The sequence below is a fragment of the Danio rerio genome, chromosome 1 (assembly GCF_052040795.2).
Source record: "Danio rerio strain M-AB ecotype USA chromosome 1, GRCz13ab, whole genome shotgun sequence".
Classification (NCBI taxonomy): Eukaryota; Metazoa; Chordata; class Actinopteri; order Cypriniformes; family Danionidae; genus Danio; species Danio rerio.
Window position 1 is genome coordinate 22,392,347 of NC_141021.1, and position 20,721 is coordinate 22,413,067.

Sequence of the window (20,721 nt, forward strand, 5' to 3'; positions counted from 1 at the left end):
AGCGAGAACTATTACTTTTTATGACGAGCCTCAAATTATGATCAATGAAATGTATGTTATGTCTTGGGAAATTAATGTTTCGTACTGTTTTTAAAAACACTTCTGTGTATAATGTGCTGTGCATGTATGACTTTTTTAGATTTATTTTTAATGTACAAATTATTAAAACAGAAGTTATAAATTATATTATTATATGTAATTTTACAAAATTGTTCAATTCTTATATTATCATGTTAATTATGTCAACTTAATTTTAAAACTGTGCTGTCATAGTTCTGATGGATGAGTTTATTATATACAATTATACCTTATTATAAATTGTTACAATATTAGTTTAAAGTTTTTATTCTTTTTATTTTATTTTTATTCATAATTATTTTTTTTACCTTGAATACAAAAATATGCTTAAAATATTGTTTATATTTTTATATTGTTTTTATATTTGTTACTTTTAGGCATCATTATACAAGTTTTAAGCTTGTTTTGTGTATTATTATTTTATTTTTATTACTTGGTTTATGTTGTTTGTTCTCATTTCAACAGTGAAAAGTGAATAAATCTGAATTTATAAAATGTTTAGTTTATATTGCATTACATTGTAGTGCTAAGGTTTTCCCACTCAATACAGTACTGTACTTGGTAATATTTATTCACAGTTTATATATATTTTTCATTTGCTAATTTGTATTATACTATTATTTTGTTTAATTTTTAGTACCAAATATGAATAATAATTACCAAAACATACATTTAAAAGTTTGGTAACACTTTCTTTTTTAAAGGTACAATTGTTTGCAATTTATTGCTATTAATAAATTACTTTTAGCTTAACAAACTCCTAATTTGCTGCTTATTAATAGTTATTAAGCTAGTTATTAAGTTATTAAATCATCAGGGGTGTAGAATAGGATTATGCCGAATATGTACTTTATTAGTACTAATAAAGAGGCAATATCTTAATAATAGGCAGGTAATAAGCCACTAGCTAACAGTGAGAATTGTTACTTAAACTGAAGCCTTACTGTAAGTTTATGATATACAAACAATCAGCAAACTAACATTAAATTGTTCTGCATTTCACACTTAAGTTAGGATTTATAATAAGTGTGTTTGGCATGCTGTCCCAGAAAAGAGCCCTGAGCTTAAGGGATCCTCGAAACCAGGGCTCCCTCCCTTTCGCAGGGCGAGAGGAGAGATTGAGCTTGTGTAGATCTCAAAAAGTCACCCACTGATATGACTAAAAGGTCAACTATTTGAGAAGGAAATACTGATGCTGGGAACTAGACTATGGTACCCATTTGGCTTAGTCGGTTTCTGTATGACGCATGTCTTTGGACGGTTTGGACGGAGAACTCGGGGATCATGCAAACTCTGCACAGAAACGGAAACCAGCCCTGCGGGGACCAGAGCCGACAGTATTCTTGCTGTGAGGCAAGGGGAAGGGGAGGAAGGTGGTTGTGGAATAAAGACTGTGGTTATTTATAGTGACTTCGGTATCATCTGATTGGAAGATCATGTATTAGCTAATGCGGGACCAGCTGTGGTCAATCATAAGCACGTGATCCTCTCGAAATTAGTTTATAAATAAACTTCCATTAATATGAACTGACACTCCTCCACCATTAGGTATATTTACTAGAAGCATGTTTATTATTAATGATATAAAACAAGTTATGAAACTTCAAGAACACAACATTCCTCTTGACTGACAATTAATAATACACTGTTGTATATATATATATATATATTCATTAATAGGCTTGGTGACAGTAGTTAAAGAGAGAGTTCAATACTAAACAGCAAGAGCAGAATAGAGAAAGCCATTAAAAAGTGGACAGAAATGACAGAAAACAAAACAGGAAAGAAGAGCGAGATCAAGAGAAACAAAAGAAAATGGAGATCATTAAAGAAACAGTACCTTTATACGTCTTCAGTGTTCAATACCGCTAGTACAGAGAGCACGTCACGTTGGTTAGTGAGTACAGCAGTAGTTTAGAATGGCACACAAACATCAGTATTGAGAACCATGCAAAGCGGTTTTTAATACCCAAGCATCCAGCATCAGTCCACAGGATCGTGCAAGCTGAAGCATTCATGTCAACGTCTCAAATATGTCATAGATTGCAATTCCCGAACAACCGGACCACAAAAACAAAAAAAGCCAGAGGATATTAAAAGAAAAAACCAAACATAACACAACAACGGACAGTTCAAAACGTTAAGACTTCAAATGTTATTTGGCAAACAATTCGCAGAAATGTTAAAGTTTGTTCGTCTTCGATGGCAACCCTTCTCACATATAGCCAAGCAAAATTTCAGCTCCAACCATAAAACGCAATTCACATCATCACCGCCATCATCCGAGCTTCATAACAAAGACAGTTGAAGTCCAGTGGCTTCAAGAACAACCTTCCACGAGGCAACAAAGTGCTGGTCCTAAAAACTAGACACCTTTTCTTCTTCAGGCTTTATCTGAATAAGCAAAAACCCTCAAGGGGTTCCTTCGGATCAAAAGATCAAGCAGCATAAAATGTCTGGCCAATCCAACAGCTCAACCGCAGGAACGCTCTGATCACGTCTCAGACGCGCTGGCCAAATATCAGCTCCAGATTCTGCTTCGTCAGTGCTCCGCAAAGTGCAATAAACATCATCAATCACTACTCTCAAACAAGAGGAACAGAAAGAAAAGAGAGATCTAGAGTGTGTGAGAGTTTGGATTAAAGAACGAAAGAAGTAGTGTGTGAATGCGGGTTTGAATGAGTGTGTGTTTGTGTGTGTGTGTATGTGTGTGTGTGAGAGAGAGAGGGAGGGAGGGAGAGAGAGAGAGAGAAAGAGAGAGAGTAGTATTTCTCCAGGCCATGTCCATAGTGAAGCAACTCCAGGATGAAGCGTCAGTCGAGAAAGAGCTTCAGTGTGAGCGAATCATCTGCTGTACTTCAGCTTCAGCTCCAGTGTTCAACGAGTCCACCGCTGCTCAGAGAGGCTTATCAATCACAGTCACGCCTACACACACAAACAAAAATACACATATAGAGTCAGAATTTATTCAAATCAAACTGGTTTTAGTCCCTTCAAGGAAAGTCCTTTCACTCAAGGGCCATCTTTGGAACGCCTCTCAGTCATGCCAGTGCTATTGATGGCTAATTTTGAGGTATTTCTCCATGAAGCTTCATATCCTTTACAAATCTTTCTGCAGGGTTATGTTATTTCAGTAAACAGGGCTTCATAAGGTGGCCGAGAAAGCTTAACATGCTGCAATTTAAGAAAACATGTGGAATTACAAAAAACACCAGCAAATTAAGAAATGATCTTTATTTTCGTTTGACAGCACACCTGCTGCAAATCCTCACAAGGCAAACCATAACCTAAGCAGTGGTGTCCACCATGTTTTAGGGTCCCCGTTTAGGAAGCAAATGTTAGCAAACACATGATACCAAGTGCATTATTATTGTTGTTAACATGCAGTAATACTAGCTAAAACGTGGTACAAACGCGTTTACACCAAACACCCACTAGATGACGCCCTTTCCCAGTCAGTGTGTTTTTTTCCCCCCAGAGGACTGGGATTATTTCCTGTCTTTGAGAATATCTTTGTAAATATTTCACCAACTCAATAAAATTATTTACAGTTACGATACTACCAATACTGCAACACTGATGGCCTCAAAAACAAGCTGCTATAAAATTAAATTAAAAACTACTAAACCATTTTCTTCAGTTTTTAAAAAGAGTTTAATTAATTAATCTGATAATAGAGACCTTAAAACATTCCCACAACAAAAATGTAGTTTAGAATTTATTTAGAAAAAATAACATGTATACTAGATGAAAAAAAAACTGTTGTACATGTAATCTGAAGAGCTGAACTGTGACCCTTATACATCATTGATATTTTCCATCTGTAAATAAATCCATTTGTATTTTCATTCTAAAAATATCTGACAGTCAGGTAACTTGTAAATGCTTCTGACTAAACTATAACCTTGGTAATATATGCTGAAGTACAATGCAAAGAATGCGTTACATAGTATAACAAAGCAAAAAGTAAATTTTTGTATCAGGTTTTAAAAATAATATTATAACCTTATAATAATAATAATAATTATTATTATTATTATTATTATTATTATTATTATTATTATTAGCCACCCTTTGAATTGTTTTTTTTTTTTTTTATATATTTCCCAAATGATGTATAACAGAGCAAGAAAAGTTTCACAGCATGTCTGATAATATTTTTTCTTCAGGAGAAAGTCTAATTTGTTTTATTTTGGCTACAACAAAAGCAGTTATTAATTCTTTAAACAACAATTTTAAGGACAAAATTATTAGCCCCTTTAAGCAAATTTTCTTTCCGACTGTCTACAGAACAAACCATCGTTATACAGTAACTTGCCTAATTACCCTAACCTGCCGAGTTAAATTTAAATGTCACTTTAAGCTGCATAGAAGTGTCTTGAAAAATCTAGTCAAATATTATTTACTGTCATAATGACAAAGATAAAATATATCAGTTATCAGAGATGAGTTATTACAACTATTATGTTTAGAAATGTGTTGAAAAAAACACAAAAATCTTGAAGAAGGTTTGTTATTTGTAACCCTGGCTTTGTGTCCCTCACCTGCGTAGCTGCGTCCAGTGCTCATGCAGGTAGGGAGAAGAGTCCATTTATCAGTGTTTGGATTGTAAAACTCCACCGAAGCCAGATTGCACGAGCCATCATCACCACCAATCACATATAGCAGGTTACTTAAAGCACACACTCCTGAAAAACACACGCACGCACGCACGCACGCACGCACGCGCGCACGCGCACACACACACACACACACACACACACACACACACACACACACACACACACACACACACACACACACACATTTAGCTGGTGTCAATACACAATTTTCACACAATAGAGAAGTCAATTCCCACATATTCCCATGAATTATCAGCGATTTAGATAAGATGCAACAATGAGATGCTACAGTCAATACTACAGTCTTCAGTATATGATCCTTCAGAAGATATGGAAACTGTGATAAAGGACCATTCAAAAGTACCTTTCTAAAACATGTACTTGCTTTTATTTATCAAGAAATATATTAATAGATTTGTGGCTCTGCAGTAAGAGCTTATGATATCAGATCTCATCTCATCAAAGTTGATGTGGGTTCAAACCCCACTTTAGAAGGTTGAGTCAACATAAGAAGCTTATATTAGACACCTCAGAAATAAGAGATAAATATACATCACAGGCAGTATCTTTGTGTGTGACATTAGCAAAGAAAATAATTTTACAAAATTGGAAATCAGATTACGTGCCTGTCTTTGGCTGCATTTACACTGCATGGTTCAACTGACTCAATTCCGATTTTTTTCTGTCATGTGGCACAGATCGGATATGGTCTATGTACGTGTAAGCAGGAGGAAAAAAAATCACATGGATTTCGATTTAGTCAAATCAGATTCAGTGCTTGTTCATATGTGGAAATTTATCCAATATGAATCGGATTCGTGCCCTCGTTTCTGCATGGTAAGCAGGTAAATCGGATTTAATGCGAGTCGCACACCATTAAAAAAGTGGCGAATGACGTTAAGTCTGATGCTTTCATTTCAAAACAGACTTCAGCAGAGTCCCAAACCTTAAATCTCATACATGAGGACTAAAATAGCTTTTATATTGTCATGTAGCACAAGCAAGTTAACGAGAGAGAGAGAGAGAGAGAGAGAGAGAAAGAGAGAGAGAGAGAGAGAGAGAGAGAGAGAGAGAGAGAGAAAAAATCGGCAGGCTAGCGCAAAAGCTCCATTGAATTTACAATGGTAAAAATAAATGTTCATATTTTAAAGACATGGCGGGGAAAATTGTAATTTAATGCAGTGCTTCTTGTACAATCTGAGACCCACTTTATATTGGATATCACTCAGCCAGTGGAGATTGCTGATTTTTAAAGAAAAGACCATAAACGCGTTGATTTTGCAATGGCAAATATAGTTTACTGGAAGCAGTGTTGCCAACTATTTCCAATAGAAAGTAGCTAAAGCCTGCCCGAAAGGTAGCTAAATGTTGCCAGACTAACTAACTGTCACACACTAACTTGCATATAAGTGGCGTAGTATCTGACCAGCGTAAGCCCGTCATGTTTCTACTCTCTGAGGCGCCGTGTAATATATTATATTAAAACATTACATCCAGGTTCTTGTTAACATATTACTTTGCATTATGATTTCATTGCATAATCACAACTCAAAACTACATCTTTAAGTAGTATACAAAATAATTCATGTTTTCTCAAATTGACTGGCCATCCCAGCAAAAGCTTTATTTAAAAAAATATGTCCATTAAGATTTGTATGAAAAATAGAGTTGACTATTTGTAAAAGTAATACAAACACTTTTTGACAAGAATTTTTTTTATTTTTAAATATAACACAGACAATAAACAGTTACATTCTTTTAAACAATCACAGCTTGTGTACTTTTTTAAGTGTGGAATTAACACATTTGTAAAAGTAAAAACAATTGTATCACTATTGGAGTTTATTGCTACCTAAATTACTCAAATAAATACACAAATATCAGTAAATTAACAGTTATGAAGAACAATCTGTGCTAGCAATTTACTCTACTAAGTGAAGCCTTCAGCCACTCCTCTTTTGAGTCAATTTTTTAAAAATTGCTAAAATTAGCCAAATGAAAGTTAAAAAGTTGCTAAATTTGTTGCTAGGTGCTATTTGAAAAAAGAAGTTGCTAGGGTAGTATGAAAAGTTGCTAAATCTAGCAACAAAATTGCTAAGTTTGCAACACTGACCCGAAGTGCTTAATCCGGAGTACTGACAAATTAAAAGTCCTTTAACATGCTTCCGCATATACTCAATAGAAACTAATATAAAACTATTGCATACATCACGTGCATAAATCACGCCATGGACATTAAATTAAAATGCCTACTGTTTTAAAAAGGCCTAGATTAAAAGAAGATGGCCAAATGAGAACTTTTCTGTCGTAACAGTTGTCAAAAAGAATTAAAAAAATGAAACCCTGCAAACAGATTACAGGAATTGAGAAACGGGCGCTCTTTTATTATAAGCTGTCAGTCAGCGCCCGCTCTTTTTTCATGGACTGGTCAATGCGCCTTTGCAGTGGGCTGTGTAAATGCAGGCAATCAGACACAAGTCACTTTTAAAGGATGATGTAAAGTGGTCAGCAAAAAAATCGGATAGTCACAAATTCGAAATTGACTATCAAGATCTGCAGTGTAAATGCAGCCTTTGAACCCTAAATTTGGAGCTTAAGTTATGTGTTGCCCATGAAAGAAATGCGATATAGGATGGCAAACAAACTAAACACATTTTTAAAATCTGGAATCCAATTATGCTTTATAACAGTAATGTTCATTATAGGTTAGATTGGGTTGGCATATGTCGAGTTGTGCAAATTATTTATTTTTTATTCAATTTCATTTTTCTCTTATGATTTCTGAATGATACTGCATTATCTTGTGTCCGACTATCTGTGTATTTTGAAATTTGTACCTTTTTCATTTTGTTTTTTTCTTATGCTAAAAACAGTAAAAAGATATACAAATTAAATAAATAAATCAATCAATACTTAATTTCTTAAGGAATTACAGTTAAGGTATTTACAATACAAAAAGAAAATACTTCATGCTAATGCTGTAATTTTGAAGTTTTTTTTCATCAAAAAACCTAAGAATTTAAATACATAACAATTTCCACAGAAATATGAAGCGGGATAAATGTTTTCCGCACTGCTAATTATAAGAAAACTTTGTAATGATTGGACCCCTACAAGTAATAAGTGATCATAACTGAACAGCAAATCAGCACACTATAATAATAAGGATCATGTGACACTAAAGACTGAATTAATGGTGTTGAATATACAGCTTGAACTCAAAGAAATTAACATTTTAAACAATATTCAATACAAACACTTACTTACTATTAAATTTCATATAGTAACAATTAATTTTTGCTGCAGTATATTTCAAACAAATGCAGTTTTGGTGAGCAAAACAGGCTACATTTAAACACAGTGTGTTCATTGAGCGTCTCACCTGCATTCCTTCGGCACATGTTCATGTCAGCCACCTGTTTCCATGTGTTAGTGGCAGGGTCAAAAACCTCACAGCTCTTTCTGACCAGTGGTCCATCGTGTCCGCCGACTGCATACAGCAGACCCTTCAGCACACCTACACCTGTTCAGCACAAACAAAGCTGTTTACACAGATTCTCAGTGATGCAGGCGTATGTGCAGGTCTGTGTTTACCTGCACCGCTGCGCCGGGTGCCCATCTCTGCTGTGTAAGACCATTCATTAGTGTTGGGATTATAGGCCTCCACTGTACTCAAACACTGACGTGTGGCTCCGTCATAACCTCCTACAGCATACAGCAAACCTACAAAACAACCGCACAGTCAAATTATTTTTATGTAGATCAAATTTGATGTAATGCTACTTTTAAATAAGAAATGAAAATCACACAAATTATATATTAAAATTATTGATAATTTAAATAATAATAATAATAATAATAATAATGTGCAAAAACACAAAGCTAAAATGATAAAGTAATTGTTCTGCTAAATATTATATCATAAATCCCAAATTAAAATGCATGATATAACATCTAAAATCTACATAACTTACAATTCCATTGAAAAAAAATTGGGGTTAATAATTATTGCTTATTGCATTTTATTGATGATTTATTTTTCTTGCATTTGCTTAATATATCAAGAAAACATATTATTGTATTATTAATGATTTTAATATGAATATTTTAGATTTAAAACAATCTATATTTCTATTTATTGTTCTTTCAAAAACAAAGAATTAAAGAAATAAAGAATTCAATATTGATATTATATTGATTGAATTGTCTTACTGTGTGTGTATACATACATACTGTGAAAATGTCCTTGCTCTGTTAATCATAATTTGAGAAATATATATAAAAAAAAAATGAAAAGGGGGCTAATAATTCTGACTTCAACTATGTATTTGGTGCACAAAACCATTTATTCAGTACTAAAATGAATTATCAAATTCATTTTTATGGAAATCATACAACATTTGTTTCTTAAACTTCTTTGTTGAACAAAAGGTTAAATTGACTAGATTTATTAAAGATAGAATTTTACCATTTGAAACTAATTAATAGTTTGTACTGTCACATAATGTAACGCATAAATTTAATGCAACCTTGCCTGAATAAAGTTTTAAAAGGGATGGATAAACAAAAAATGACAAATCTTCCATGATTTACTCCTTCAAAAAAAGAATATAGTAATTCATTTCCTACTTCGGAAGTCAATGTGTATCAAATATCTTCTTTTGTTTTCAACAGAAAAAATAAACTTTTAAAAGAAAGTTTAACACAACAAAAATGAGATAATTTTCAATTCTGGGTGAACTATCCCTTTTTATAAACATTTAATGGTACTGTTAATGATTTATTATTTTTATTATAAAAATATAAACAGTTGAAGTTAGAATTATTCGCCCCACTTTGAATTAAAAAAAAAAATGCCAAATGATGTTTAACAGAGCAAGGAAATTTTCACAGTATGTCTGATAATATTTTTTCTTCTGGAGAAAGTCTTATTTGTTTTATTTTGGCAAGAATAAAAGCAGTTTTAAATTTTTTTTCAAAAAACATTTTAAGGTCAAATTTATTAGTCCCTTCAAGCTATATATTTTTCATAGTCTACAGAACAAACCATCATCATACAATAACTTGACTAATTACCCTAACCTACCTAGTTAGCCTAAATAACCCAGTTAAGCCTTTAAATGTCTCTTTAAGCTGTAAAAGAGTGTCTTGAAAATTATCTAGTAAAATATTATTTACTGTCATCATGGCAAAGATAAAAAAAAAATCAGTTATTAGAAATTAGTTATTTAAATTAATATATTTAGAAATCTGTTGAAACATTTTTTTTCTTCATTAAAAAGAAATTGGGGAAAAAAAATAAACGGGGGCTAACAATTCATGGGGGCCAATAATACTGACTTCAACTGTACATATTATGTAATTTCTTCTACTAAGAAGAGCAGAAAAATGTACATTTATTGGCTGTGATTGTATGAATGGTGATTTGCTTGTAGGCATTTACTAACCTCCGACAACTCCCACTCCAACACTGCTTCGTCTCGTGTTCATGGGATTGACATGGAACCACTCATTGGCCTTAGCGTTATATGCTTCTACAGTAGCTAAACCTGAAAAACATCATCATCATCATCATCTTCATCTTCATCATCTTCATCATCACAAATGTAGCAATAAGATAGATTAGGATCATTACTATTATTGACCAACAAAACATCTCCACATAAACCATAACTAATGCGTCTACAACAACATTAAAACATGCTTGGTGCAAGATGAGCTCCTATGTGGCTCTGCAAAACAAAACCAGTAACAAGATTTAATTTTCTGAAAATTCTAAATACTCTGAAAAATGATTCAACAGTCTTTCCTATGATGTATGGTTTGTTTTGAATAGGACAAGATTAGGCCTAAAACTATTTAAAAATCTGGAATCTGAGGGTTCAAAAAAATAAAAAAACATATTGAGAAATTTGCCTTTAAACTTAAGTTCTTAGCAAAGCATATTATTCATTAAAAAAACCAAAATAAACTTTGATATAATTACAGAAGAAGGAAATGTGCTAAATGTCATGATTAAAGATGATCATTCTTTAATATTCGAATGATTTCTGGCATAAAATAAAAATGGATAATTTTGGCTTTTTTTACAAATATACCCATGCAACAAAGTTTTGTGCTGCAGTGTCGTATATTTTTCCCATGTGTTACCTGTGCTGCCGTCAAAGCCTCCCACAGCATAGAGCAGGCCACTAAGGAAAGCACAGCCTAGTGTTGACCTGCGGTCCTGCATACTGCTGACACAACACCACTCGTCCTTCACTGGATCATACGCATCCACCGTCCTCACGCGCAATGAGCCGTTAAAACCCCCGACAGCATACACCACACCACCCATAAACACCACACCTACACACAGGTCACAGACAGAAAGAGGTTTCAAGCAATGAAATAAAAAATGCAAAAAAGCCTTTCATTGTTTTTTTTTTAAATAAATAAATTAATATATATATATATATATATATATATATATATATATATATATATATATATATATATATATATATATATAAGGGGTGTAACGATACACAAAAGGTTCGGTTCGGTTCACAGTTTTGGAGCCACGGTTCGGTTCGGTACGGTTCGGTTTCTGTTTGCTGTGGGGTTAGGGTTGATGTCATGTTAACAGCAATGCTAAGGGACAATTCACTTAATAAAAAGAACATCTTACCTTTTTCTTTATTAAATTTGTCATCGCATTTTTAGTACAGTCAGGATATCAGTAAACAACTAAAATTAAATAAATGCCTCCAATATAGACTAGTCAGAAAAAAAAAACTATTCTCTTTAGTGCAGCCATCTTAACTTAGTAAACTAAAATTAAATAAATAACTGCAGTGTAGACTAGTGAAAGATCTTCTTCAAAAACACCATAATATCCACATTCTCGGATGAGAGGCTTGATCTCTGTGCAGACAAAGACGCTCATTTTTGATTATATGGTTTCATTTAGATAGATAGGTTTCCGTTTAAATTAATGAAAAATATACATATAATGTGTTTGTAAAGTGTTTTTTCATGACATATTCACCAGTAAAATACATTGCGGTTGTGTCTGAAACTAATGTTAGGGTTGTAGCCGGCTGTATGTTTGCCTCCCGATCTCTCACTCTCTCTCTCCCGCTCCCTCTATGCCGGTCATTTATGTACTGTAGGTCCGCCTTCACGACAGCTGAAGCCTGTCATTTCTGTAGGTCCGCCTTTTTGACAGCTGATTGGTCAGGAGACCGATCTATCATCATTTGGCGACACAGCGCGGGAATGTAAAAAGCATGTCAGGAAGACCGGGAGAGAGAGCGCTTTTTCCTTTGATCTCGTTTTTCGTGTATTTTTCTGACATGATTATGATTTTCGTTGTTTTTGCTTAACTTTCGTTTGGGTAAAATTATTTTGCATTACTTTTGCCCACTTTAAGAAATTTTGTGAGGTTTGTACATTTTTATTTCAATTGATTTGTATATTATTTTTTCGCTCCGACAATATAGCTGTATCTCCTCAAGTTCATCTTAGTGTAAGGTGGATAGGGAAAATGTCATACGATTTCCATTTTGCAAACACGTAGAAAATGTATTGTTAAAGATATCAGGTAAGAGGTGAAGGTCATCTTTGTTTATTTTATTCAGTATATGGAAGAATGCGGTGCACGGCGCTGAAGACCTTTTTTTTCTTTTCATCAGTTTTAGCGAGGTAAGAGGGGTTATTCATGAGTTAGAATTGTTTTATTATATTTATTTCTTTTGTTTGTCTTCACTATCATCCCCTTGCTCGAGTTTAACTAATTTTTGTTTGATACTTTTGTTTGAATTTGTTACTTTATTATATTATTTTTATTAGTGTAAATATTTCTCTTTTTTGTATATTTGGGCATTATTCTGGTTTTACTTTTGTACATTAAATCACTTTTGTTGGCAGTTCTGTTGCTTACACCCTCACATTGTGAAATTACCACACTTTTTAAATGTTTTTCCTTACAAGTAAGTTTCGTGAAACAGTTGAGACAGACAGGGGTGCGCTTTGTCTACAACACGAATTCTATTCCTGTACTCAACTGGAAAACCAAAATGATTCCACACAGATGACTTAAATGTGTCTGGGGGATCTGCAATCTCAGTACTATATGAAGCAGCCATTCTGCGTACAGTAGTAACGAGTGGGATGCTTACTCAAGTCACATGACATAACATGCACTAAAATACTAACTTTAGAATATAATATTTAGAACAAATCCTCATCATTACTAAAACAATTTAATCAAATATGATATTAAAGATGTGTTTTAATAGGATCAATTAGTTAGAGACAAGTGACGTCAACCTCAACAATGGGCAGCAGGGGGCGTGAGAGTACCGTGGTACGCCACGAGAGTTTCGCGATACGTATCGTGGCAGGTGTATCGCGATATTTCGGTTCGGTTTTAATATCGTTACACCCCTAATATATATATATATATATATATATATATATATATATATATATATATATATATATATATATATATAGATTAGATTACAAATTTATCATACAAAAAATAATGTCTATCACACATTTACCATGATTTACAGACATCCAGTAAAATGGTATTCGGTATAACAATAGTTTTTATACCAAAATATTTTGTTAGGCATATTTAAACCTGCTGTCCTCTTTGTCACCATCTCTGTTTGAAACCTGCAATTTTCTCCAACCGACTGTGATTTAAGAACATTATATTCTATTACAGCTTTATTAATATTCTCAGTTCCGTTTTGGTAAATTTGAATCTTAAAATTTGAATTAAATAAGAATTAACCAGGCAGACATTTTACTCATATATTGCACTACCAATAAATCTAACTATTGCTTAGCTCACGTCACATCAAAACCTGGAAATTATTATTGTTATACTTCGTTCACATATTGCTGATGTTAACAAAATCAGCATCACACGTTTTTATGCATTACCTGTAGACTTCAGTTCCTCTACAATCTAATCTTTAAATTGGTGTACCATTAGAATTTCATATAAAGAAATATATAAGGTAAATTTTTTACCTTTAATCTGCTAACCTACAGTATAAAGTTGAAGTCAGAATTATAAGGCCCCCTGAGTTATAAGCCCCCATGTTTATTTTTCCCCAATTTCTGTTTTAATAACTAATTTCTAATAACCGATTTATTTCATCTTTTCCATGATGACAGTAAATAATATTTTACTAGATATTTTTCAAGACACTTCTATACAGCTTAAAGTTACATTTAAAGGCTTAACTAGGCTAATTAGGTTAACTAGGTGGGTTAGGCTAATTAGGCAAGTTATTGTGTAATGATGGCTTGTTCTGTAGCCTATCAAAAATACAGCTTAAAGGGCTAATAATAATGACCTTAAAATGGTTTGTAAAAAAATTAAAACTGCTTTTATTCTAGCCAAAATAAAACAAATAGAACTTTCTCCAGAAGAAAACATATTATTAGACACACTTTGAAAGTTTCCTTGCTCTGGTAAAAATCATTTGGGAAATATATATAAAAAAAAATTAAAAGGGGGTGCTAATAATTTCGACTTCAACTGTATGTACTGTATACAGATGTGATTCAATGATGCAAAGATGAGCTGTGGCCCGCCCATATTATAAAACACTATTATTAAATTATAAAACATGAATTATGACAAGCTTACACTGACACAAATACAATCAATATTAAGTGTCAAAGAGGCTGCATGTGAAGCTCCATTGTACTGTTTAATGTGGCTTAGAGATACCATGAGTGGATTTACACTACAGTTTTAGCTGGTAAATTATGTTACAAGACTGGTATTTGAAATATAGAATCAACTTAATGTAGAACGTTGAAAAAAATACAATTAACATTACATTTAAACCTTTGACAACACAGTGACTGTCTAAATTAGGAAGTCAATGATTCATTTGCTCAAAAGTTCCATTTCTTGAAGCAAAGCAAGCAAAGGCTTTTAAAAATAGATCATTGACTTATCAATTGACTTAAAAACACATTCTTAAACAAAACAAGACTGATTCTATCCAAAACAGAACTACTAATATTAATTATACCTTTACTTTTATTTTATTTTCTTTATTTAAGATCATTTTAGATTTTAAATGTTATTTATATGTTTATAAATATAAATGTTGTATTTAATTTTTAATGTTATAATTTTATACTATTTTACATTTTTATTCAATAACTAAATTCATTTATTTAATTATTTGTTTATATTTATATTTGTATTGATTGATTAGACAGTTTTTAATTTTTATTTTATTTTATTTTAGAGCTACTGTTGGAAAAAGAATGTAATGGTGACAATCTTAGAACGAGAACATATTAGCTGCTGTGCCAAAAACAAACAGAATATTTCAAAACTGGACAGTCTGACACCCACCCTGTATCTGCTACTTACACAGCAACCAAGCATCATTTTAATACCATAGTCATTTAATTAATGCCACATTTTAGCAGCCCATATTTGGTGACAGATTCCCTAGCAAACTGCATTAACTCACATCATCATTTCCATAATTATGTTCAGTTCACCCTTTTAATCAGTGCCATCACAAAAACCATTTAGAACTGAAGCAGCTGCAGTAAGCTAAACAACAGTCAAGTCAGTAATGGAGAAATGCAGTATAGTTTTAACATGGAGAGCTGTTAAATACGAGAGCAGGGTGAGTCATTCTGCTCAGGATGCCAGTCAACGTCAGTGATACAGTCTGAGTTTGTCAGCTCACCTGCTCGACATCGTCTGGAGGGTAATTCTGCCACCTGGAACCATCGCTCCTCCTCAAAGTCATAGCACTCCACACTGCGGATGGCTTTAGGAGCCTGTCCCCCAACCACCATCATCACCTTCAAAACAAAAGTTCAGATCAAAACCTGTGCTTAAACAGTCACACAGTTATGTTTCTCTATTTTTTAATGTTTTATTAATCTAGTTCATGCCAATAGACGCTTTGTGTTTAGATGTATAGTTTTATCTAGGACTGGGCGATTGATGAGTATGAAATCACGCCATGCACATCTTGTTAGTGAAGCAAAGTAATGTGATCAGCAGTAAATCTCCTCCAAAGGGCACTCATGTGCTAAACCTCCAAACACCCACAAAGAAGTAACCCAGGAAATCTCCATAACGCTGCATTATAACCTAAAGATTTAAAAGTGCAATAGATGATTGTCTTCAGAAGACATTTTGTTATGCTGGTTAAAAGTCTCTGTTGCGGCCCAAACTCAAAACTGGTTCGAATAACAACAACAATCAAGGTTTGAGCCGAACATATGGAAGACACAGTCGTGTAATGGTTAAATTGACATTCCGTCAATATGTTTAATTTTTCATAAATCATAAGTTTTCAAAAGACAAAACATTAACAAAAATCAAGTAGACAGGTAGGGCAGCTAAGGTAAACAGGTCTCTGACTATACTGCCTTAAATGGACAGATCTTACCTAACTCCCGTGAAAGGAATAAAAATAGGTGAGTCTTCCGGGCCACTGCTTACCTTCGCTAAACTAAATAAATAACAAAACGTGACTATGAAAAATAAACCCCTACCTGCTACAAAACAAAGAATCAAAATAAACACGGGCATCATCCAATCCTGGATAAGCCGGGTAGAAACACTCCTCCTAGTACTCGATCGCAACAAGCACAAACCGGCAATAAATACATAGATTAATTAAATAACTCAGATCCACGTAACAGTCTCTTTATATCTGAATTGCAAACATTAAAAGTCCTGTGAAGTGCTTTGAAATGTGCATTTTTATTCGATGTTTCTCAGTTGAAACATGAAGACAGCGTGGGACAGATCGTAGCTCCACCACTAATTAAAAAACAACCACTGGCGTTTCATTTTCATCACAGCTCTGCCAGTGAGGGTTGTTGAGATTAAGTGCATCAAATAAAAAGTAAATGAGAAGCATCTTGAAGTGGGTGGGACATGTCGACACACCAAACTTACAGTGCATCCGAAAAGTATTTAGAGAGTTCACCTGTGGTCAATTCAGTTGATTGGACATGATTTGAAAAGGCATACACCGGTCTATACAAGGTCCCAAGGTTGACAGTGCATGTCAAAGCACAAACCAATCATGAAGACAAATGAATTGTCTGTAGATTGGATCGAGACAGGGTTGTCTCGAGGCACAAGGCTGGAAAAGATTACAGAAAACTTTCTGCTACTCTGAAAGTTCCAATGAGCACAGTGGCCTCCATCATCCGTAAGTGGAAGATGTTTGGAACCACCAGGACTCTTCCTGGAGCTTGCCGGCTATCAAAGCTGAGTGATCGGGGGAGATGGGCCTTAAAGAGGTGATCAATAACTCGATGGTCACTCTAGCCCCTTTCACACAGTGATACCGGTAAATATCTGGAAAATTTCCGGAACGACTTTACCGGTATGTTCAAAAAAGCGCTGTTCACACAGGCGAGGACGTTACAGAAATTTTCCGGAAAAGAGCATTCACACATCCATTCCAAAATACCGGTAAATTCTGACATCATTCACCACAAATGAGCTTTAAACAGCTGCGCTTGTATTTGTAAACAATTGACTAAATTACAGACTCTGTGGATTATCAATATTGTGAACAACTTTCGCAGGATCACTTTCGCATGTCGAGATGTTCATAATATGTGCGTGTGCAGGCGCTCACAGGCTGTTTTACAGGCACACGCAAAGCTTGAAGGTAAACAAACAATGGCTTATCATAAGCATCTCATCGATGATTATTTACACAGTTGGCATTAAGAAGAACATATAAACGTGATCTGACTAATTTCTAGCAGCTAAATGTGTCTAGAAAAATATTCAAAGGCTTTTATTCTCATAAACCGCGCGGACGTAAATGCGTCTGAATGTTGTGAATGGCTAAAGCAGACGTCTCACGTCAGCACGTTCTAGACGTGCACACGCTTATTACGGCAATCTTCCATCTGCATTCACACAGCGCAGCATTCCGGGAAATTGCCGGTAATGTTACAACTTCTCTTTCCGGAAAATAGCCAGAACGAATTTACCGGTATTTTCAAAAAGGACCTGTTCACACATACAACCTTTCGGGAAAATTGCCGGCAATTTTCCGGAAAGGTCTGTATGTGTGAAAGGGGCTTCTGTCTGAGCTCCAGCATTCTTCTGTGAAGAGAGGGGAACCTTAAAGAGGAACAACCATCTGTGCAGCAATCCACCAATCAGGCCTGTATGGTAGAGTTTCCAGACTGAAGCCACTCAACACCTGGAATTTGCCAAAAGGCATCTGAAGGACTCTCAGACCACAAGAAACAAAATTCTCTGGTCTGATGAAAATAAAATTGAACTCTTTGGAGTGAATGTCAGGCGTTATGTTTGGAAAAAAACAGGGACCGCTCATCACCCGGCTAATACCATCCCTACAGTGAAGCATGGTGGTGGCAGCATCATGCTGTGGGGATGTTTTTCAGCAGTAGGGACTTGATGACTAGTCAGAGGGAAAGATGAATGCAGCAATGTACAGAGACATCCTGAATGAAAACCTGCTTTAGTGTGCTCTTGATCTCAGACTGGGGTGACGGTTTATTTTCCAGCAGGACAAAGACCCAAAACAAACCACCAAAATATCAATGGATCAATTTCAATAAATATCAATTTCAAAAAATCTTTTTCACATTGTCATTACGGGGAATTGTGTGTAGAATTTTGAGGAAATAAATGAATTTAATACATTTTGGAATAAGGCTGTAGTATAAAAATTTTGAAAAATTGAAGCGCTATAAACACTTTCCGGATGCACAGTAAAAGCAGACGCTTACGTGATACAACTCGGTCACCAATCACTAAATCGCTTAATCACTAAATATTCCCAAGATAGAATTGGAGCTTTGACAGGGACATGATGGTTATAAATGACTGAAAAACGGCTGCACTATAGGAATTGCAAGTGCCTACAGTTTACAGCTTATAATCATTTCTCTGTTTTGTTCTGTAGATATACGATAACAATATTTATAGCTTGAAGCAGATGGAAATATGACTGCATTTCTATGAAGATCTCAATGCAGCTGCTATTACAGCCCATTGTTTTTTTCTGCCCACCAGGTGTCTGCAAAGGTCAAATGACTAAAAACTATTAATAAATATCATCAAGACAAACAAACTAATACTAACATACAAAAACTAAAATTTATTTTAATTTTCCGAGACTTTTAAGTGGTCCAAATGCATTCATATGTATTTTAATAATGTGTGGAAGGTGTAGGATCAAAAAAAGTTCATTCAATAAAAACATTCAGTCAGAACATTGCAACAGGTTGTCTTACCTCCATGTTAAAATATGTAACTGCATACAGTACCTCTACGCACCATGTTCATGCAAAAAGGATTTTCATCTGTGTGACCACAGACATGGTTCAGACAGAGACTACAGAGACTTTTTTTAATGTTTCGTAGACGTACTCTCTATAAAGTTTTCTCTCTAGTGAATGTTACTTTATGTATTGTAGTTGTCTAGTGCTCATTCATGCATTCAGTGGCTTTTGGATGATGATTTGCAGTGTAGGACGTTGTTTTTCAGTGCTATTAGGCTAACGTTAGCATTTTTCAAGTTCTCTTATTGCAACTTTAGCAGCTTTCATTGATTCGAATATCATGGCACATAGGAAAGGGGTGCATAAGTAGCATGGCATGAAAAATTTGCAACATGAGGAAATGCAAGTGTAATAAATTGAGCCATAATGCTCAGATGGTTGGCCAGTGTTTTAATGCAGCATGCTTCCCTGCACATTACAGCTGATATCAATGAAAATATCCAAAATTCTAAATGTCCTAACAGACCTTTGGGTAGCTGATTGGTGTTCTCACTCTGGTACGAATAGTCTTCATCATCGAGCGCTGATCAGCAGGCAGCAGGTGGTATTTCATGGCCTCAATTAGGTAGTCTTTACAGGCACTGCTGTTCTTCACTAGAGTTTCCTCCTCCACTCTCTACAGACACATTAAATTTCATTTACATCCACTGTAAAACAGCATTAAAGCACACATTTACTAATGCATATGCAAGCATTCACACACACACACACACACACACACACCTACCTGTACAAGGTATTCTCTGGAAAGAAGCGGCAAGCGAACATGTTCCATCAAATGAGCCAAGTGTTCCTGACGCACATCTTTATCATGCATGACCCATGCTATGACAGCTTCAAACACCTAAAAAAACCACCCACACACTCATTGTCAAATATACATACTCAGATCCTAAAAATAAAATAAACTGTGTGAAATTGAACTTTAGAATCACACAGATCTGTGATTCAGCATATACATTTAATAATGTTAAATGGGTTTAATGTGTATTAAATAGGTTATAAACCTTACTATTTCGTTGGAGTGCAGTAAGCGTACAATTCTGTGCTTCTGAATGGCTGTATTTAAATTTCTGTTATGTTTTTTCTGGTGCAAACAGCCAAATTACTTATCACTGCAAATCTCATCACGTAGCGTATTGTTAGGATGTGGGGTTACAATGTAACCTGCTTACCTAATGTTTAATTCATAATACTAATATTATATGCCAATTAATAACCAATTCATTTCGGAGACACAAGTCGCACTTCACTCTCGGACACATACTTTAACAGCCTTCCTGACTAAATGAATACAAGAAAGGCAACCCAGGGTGCTGAAATATAATTGGCTTAACTGGCAGTGGATGGGTTAAATGACCAAAACAAAGATAGACGTTCTGGCACGTAACTCACATTTTCAAAGCAGAATATTTGACTTCAGCACTGTTTTTCAGATAAACAAGAATGTTCACTTAGCATGTTTCTTAAATATCTGCACACATATTGTGGTATTTTTATAATTTAAAAAGAGTCAAAAACTTACATACAGCACCTTTAATACTAAAAAGACCTTCATTTTAAAACCCGAGGGTAAAAAATAATGGGTTTACTTCTGTTTTCTAAATAAGTTTGATGATCTGAAACATGCAAGAAATAAGAAATCAGTAAGGGGGCGAACACTTTTTCACACCACTGTATATTA

At 34.4% G+C, this 20,721-nt stretch overlaps 1 protein-coding gene across 4 annotated transcripts in view; it reads right to left on the bottom strand.

The window, feature by feature from the left end:
* Nucleotides 1-1,627: 1,627 nt before the first annotated feature.
* The window catches only part of klhl2 (kelch-like family member 2), a 41,597-nt gene continuing 22,503 nt past the window's right edge, over nt 1,628-20,721 (bottom strand). For 2 of the 4 annotated variants that reach the window (XM_087237108.1, XM_087237107.1), the window contains 9 exons: nt 19,765-19,881; nt 19,504-19,653; nt 15,428-15,545; nt 10,851-11,048; nt 10,148-10,249; nt 8,295-8,423; nt 8,083-8,223; nt 4,623-4,766; nt 1,628-3,003 (listed from right to left, as the gene is read on the bottom strand). In XM_087237108.1, the coding sequence (XP_087093234.1) occupies nt 2,975-3,003; nt 4,623-4,766; nt 8,083-8,223; nt 8,295-8,423; nt 10,148-10,249; nt 10,851-11,048; nt 15,428-15,545; nt 19,504-19,653; nt 19,765-19,881 (1,128 nt within the window). In that variant the 3' untranslated portion in view covers nt 1,628-2,974. Of the gene's footprint in view, nt 3,004-4,622; nt 4,767-8,082; nt 8,224-8,294; nt 8,424-10,147; nt 10,250-10,850; nt 11,049-15,427; nt 17,031-17,805; nt 19,654-19,764; nt 19,882-20,721 lie in introns of those variants that run through there. The other 2 variants (XR_015476535.1, XR_015476536.1) reach the window with 2 other exon arrangements.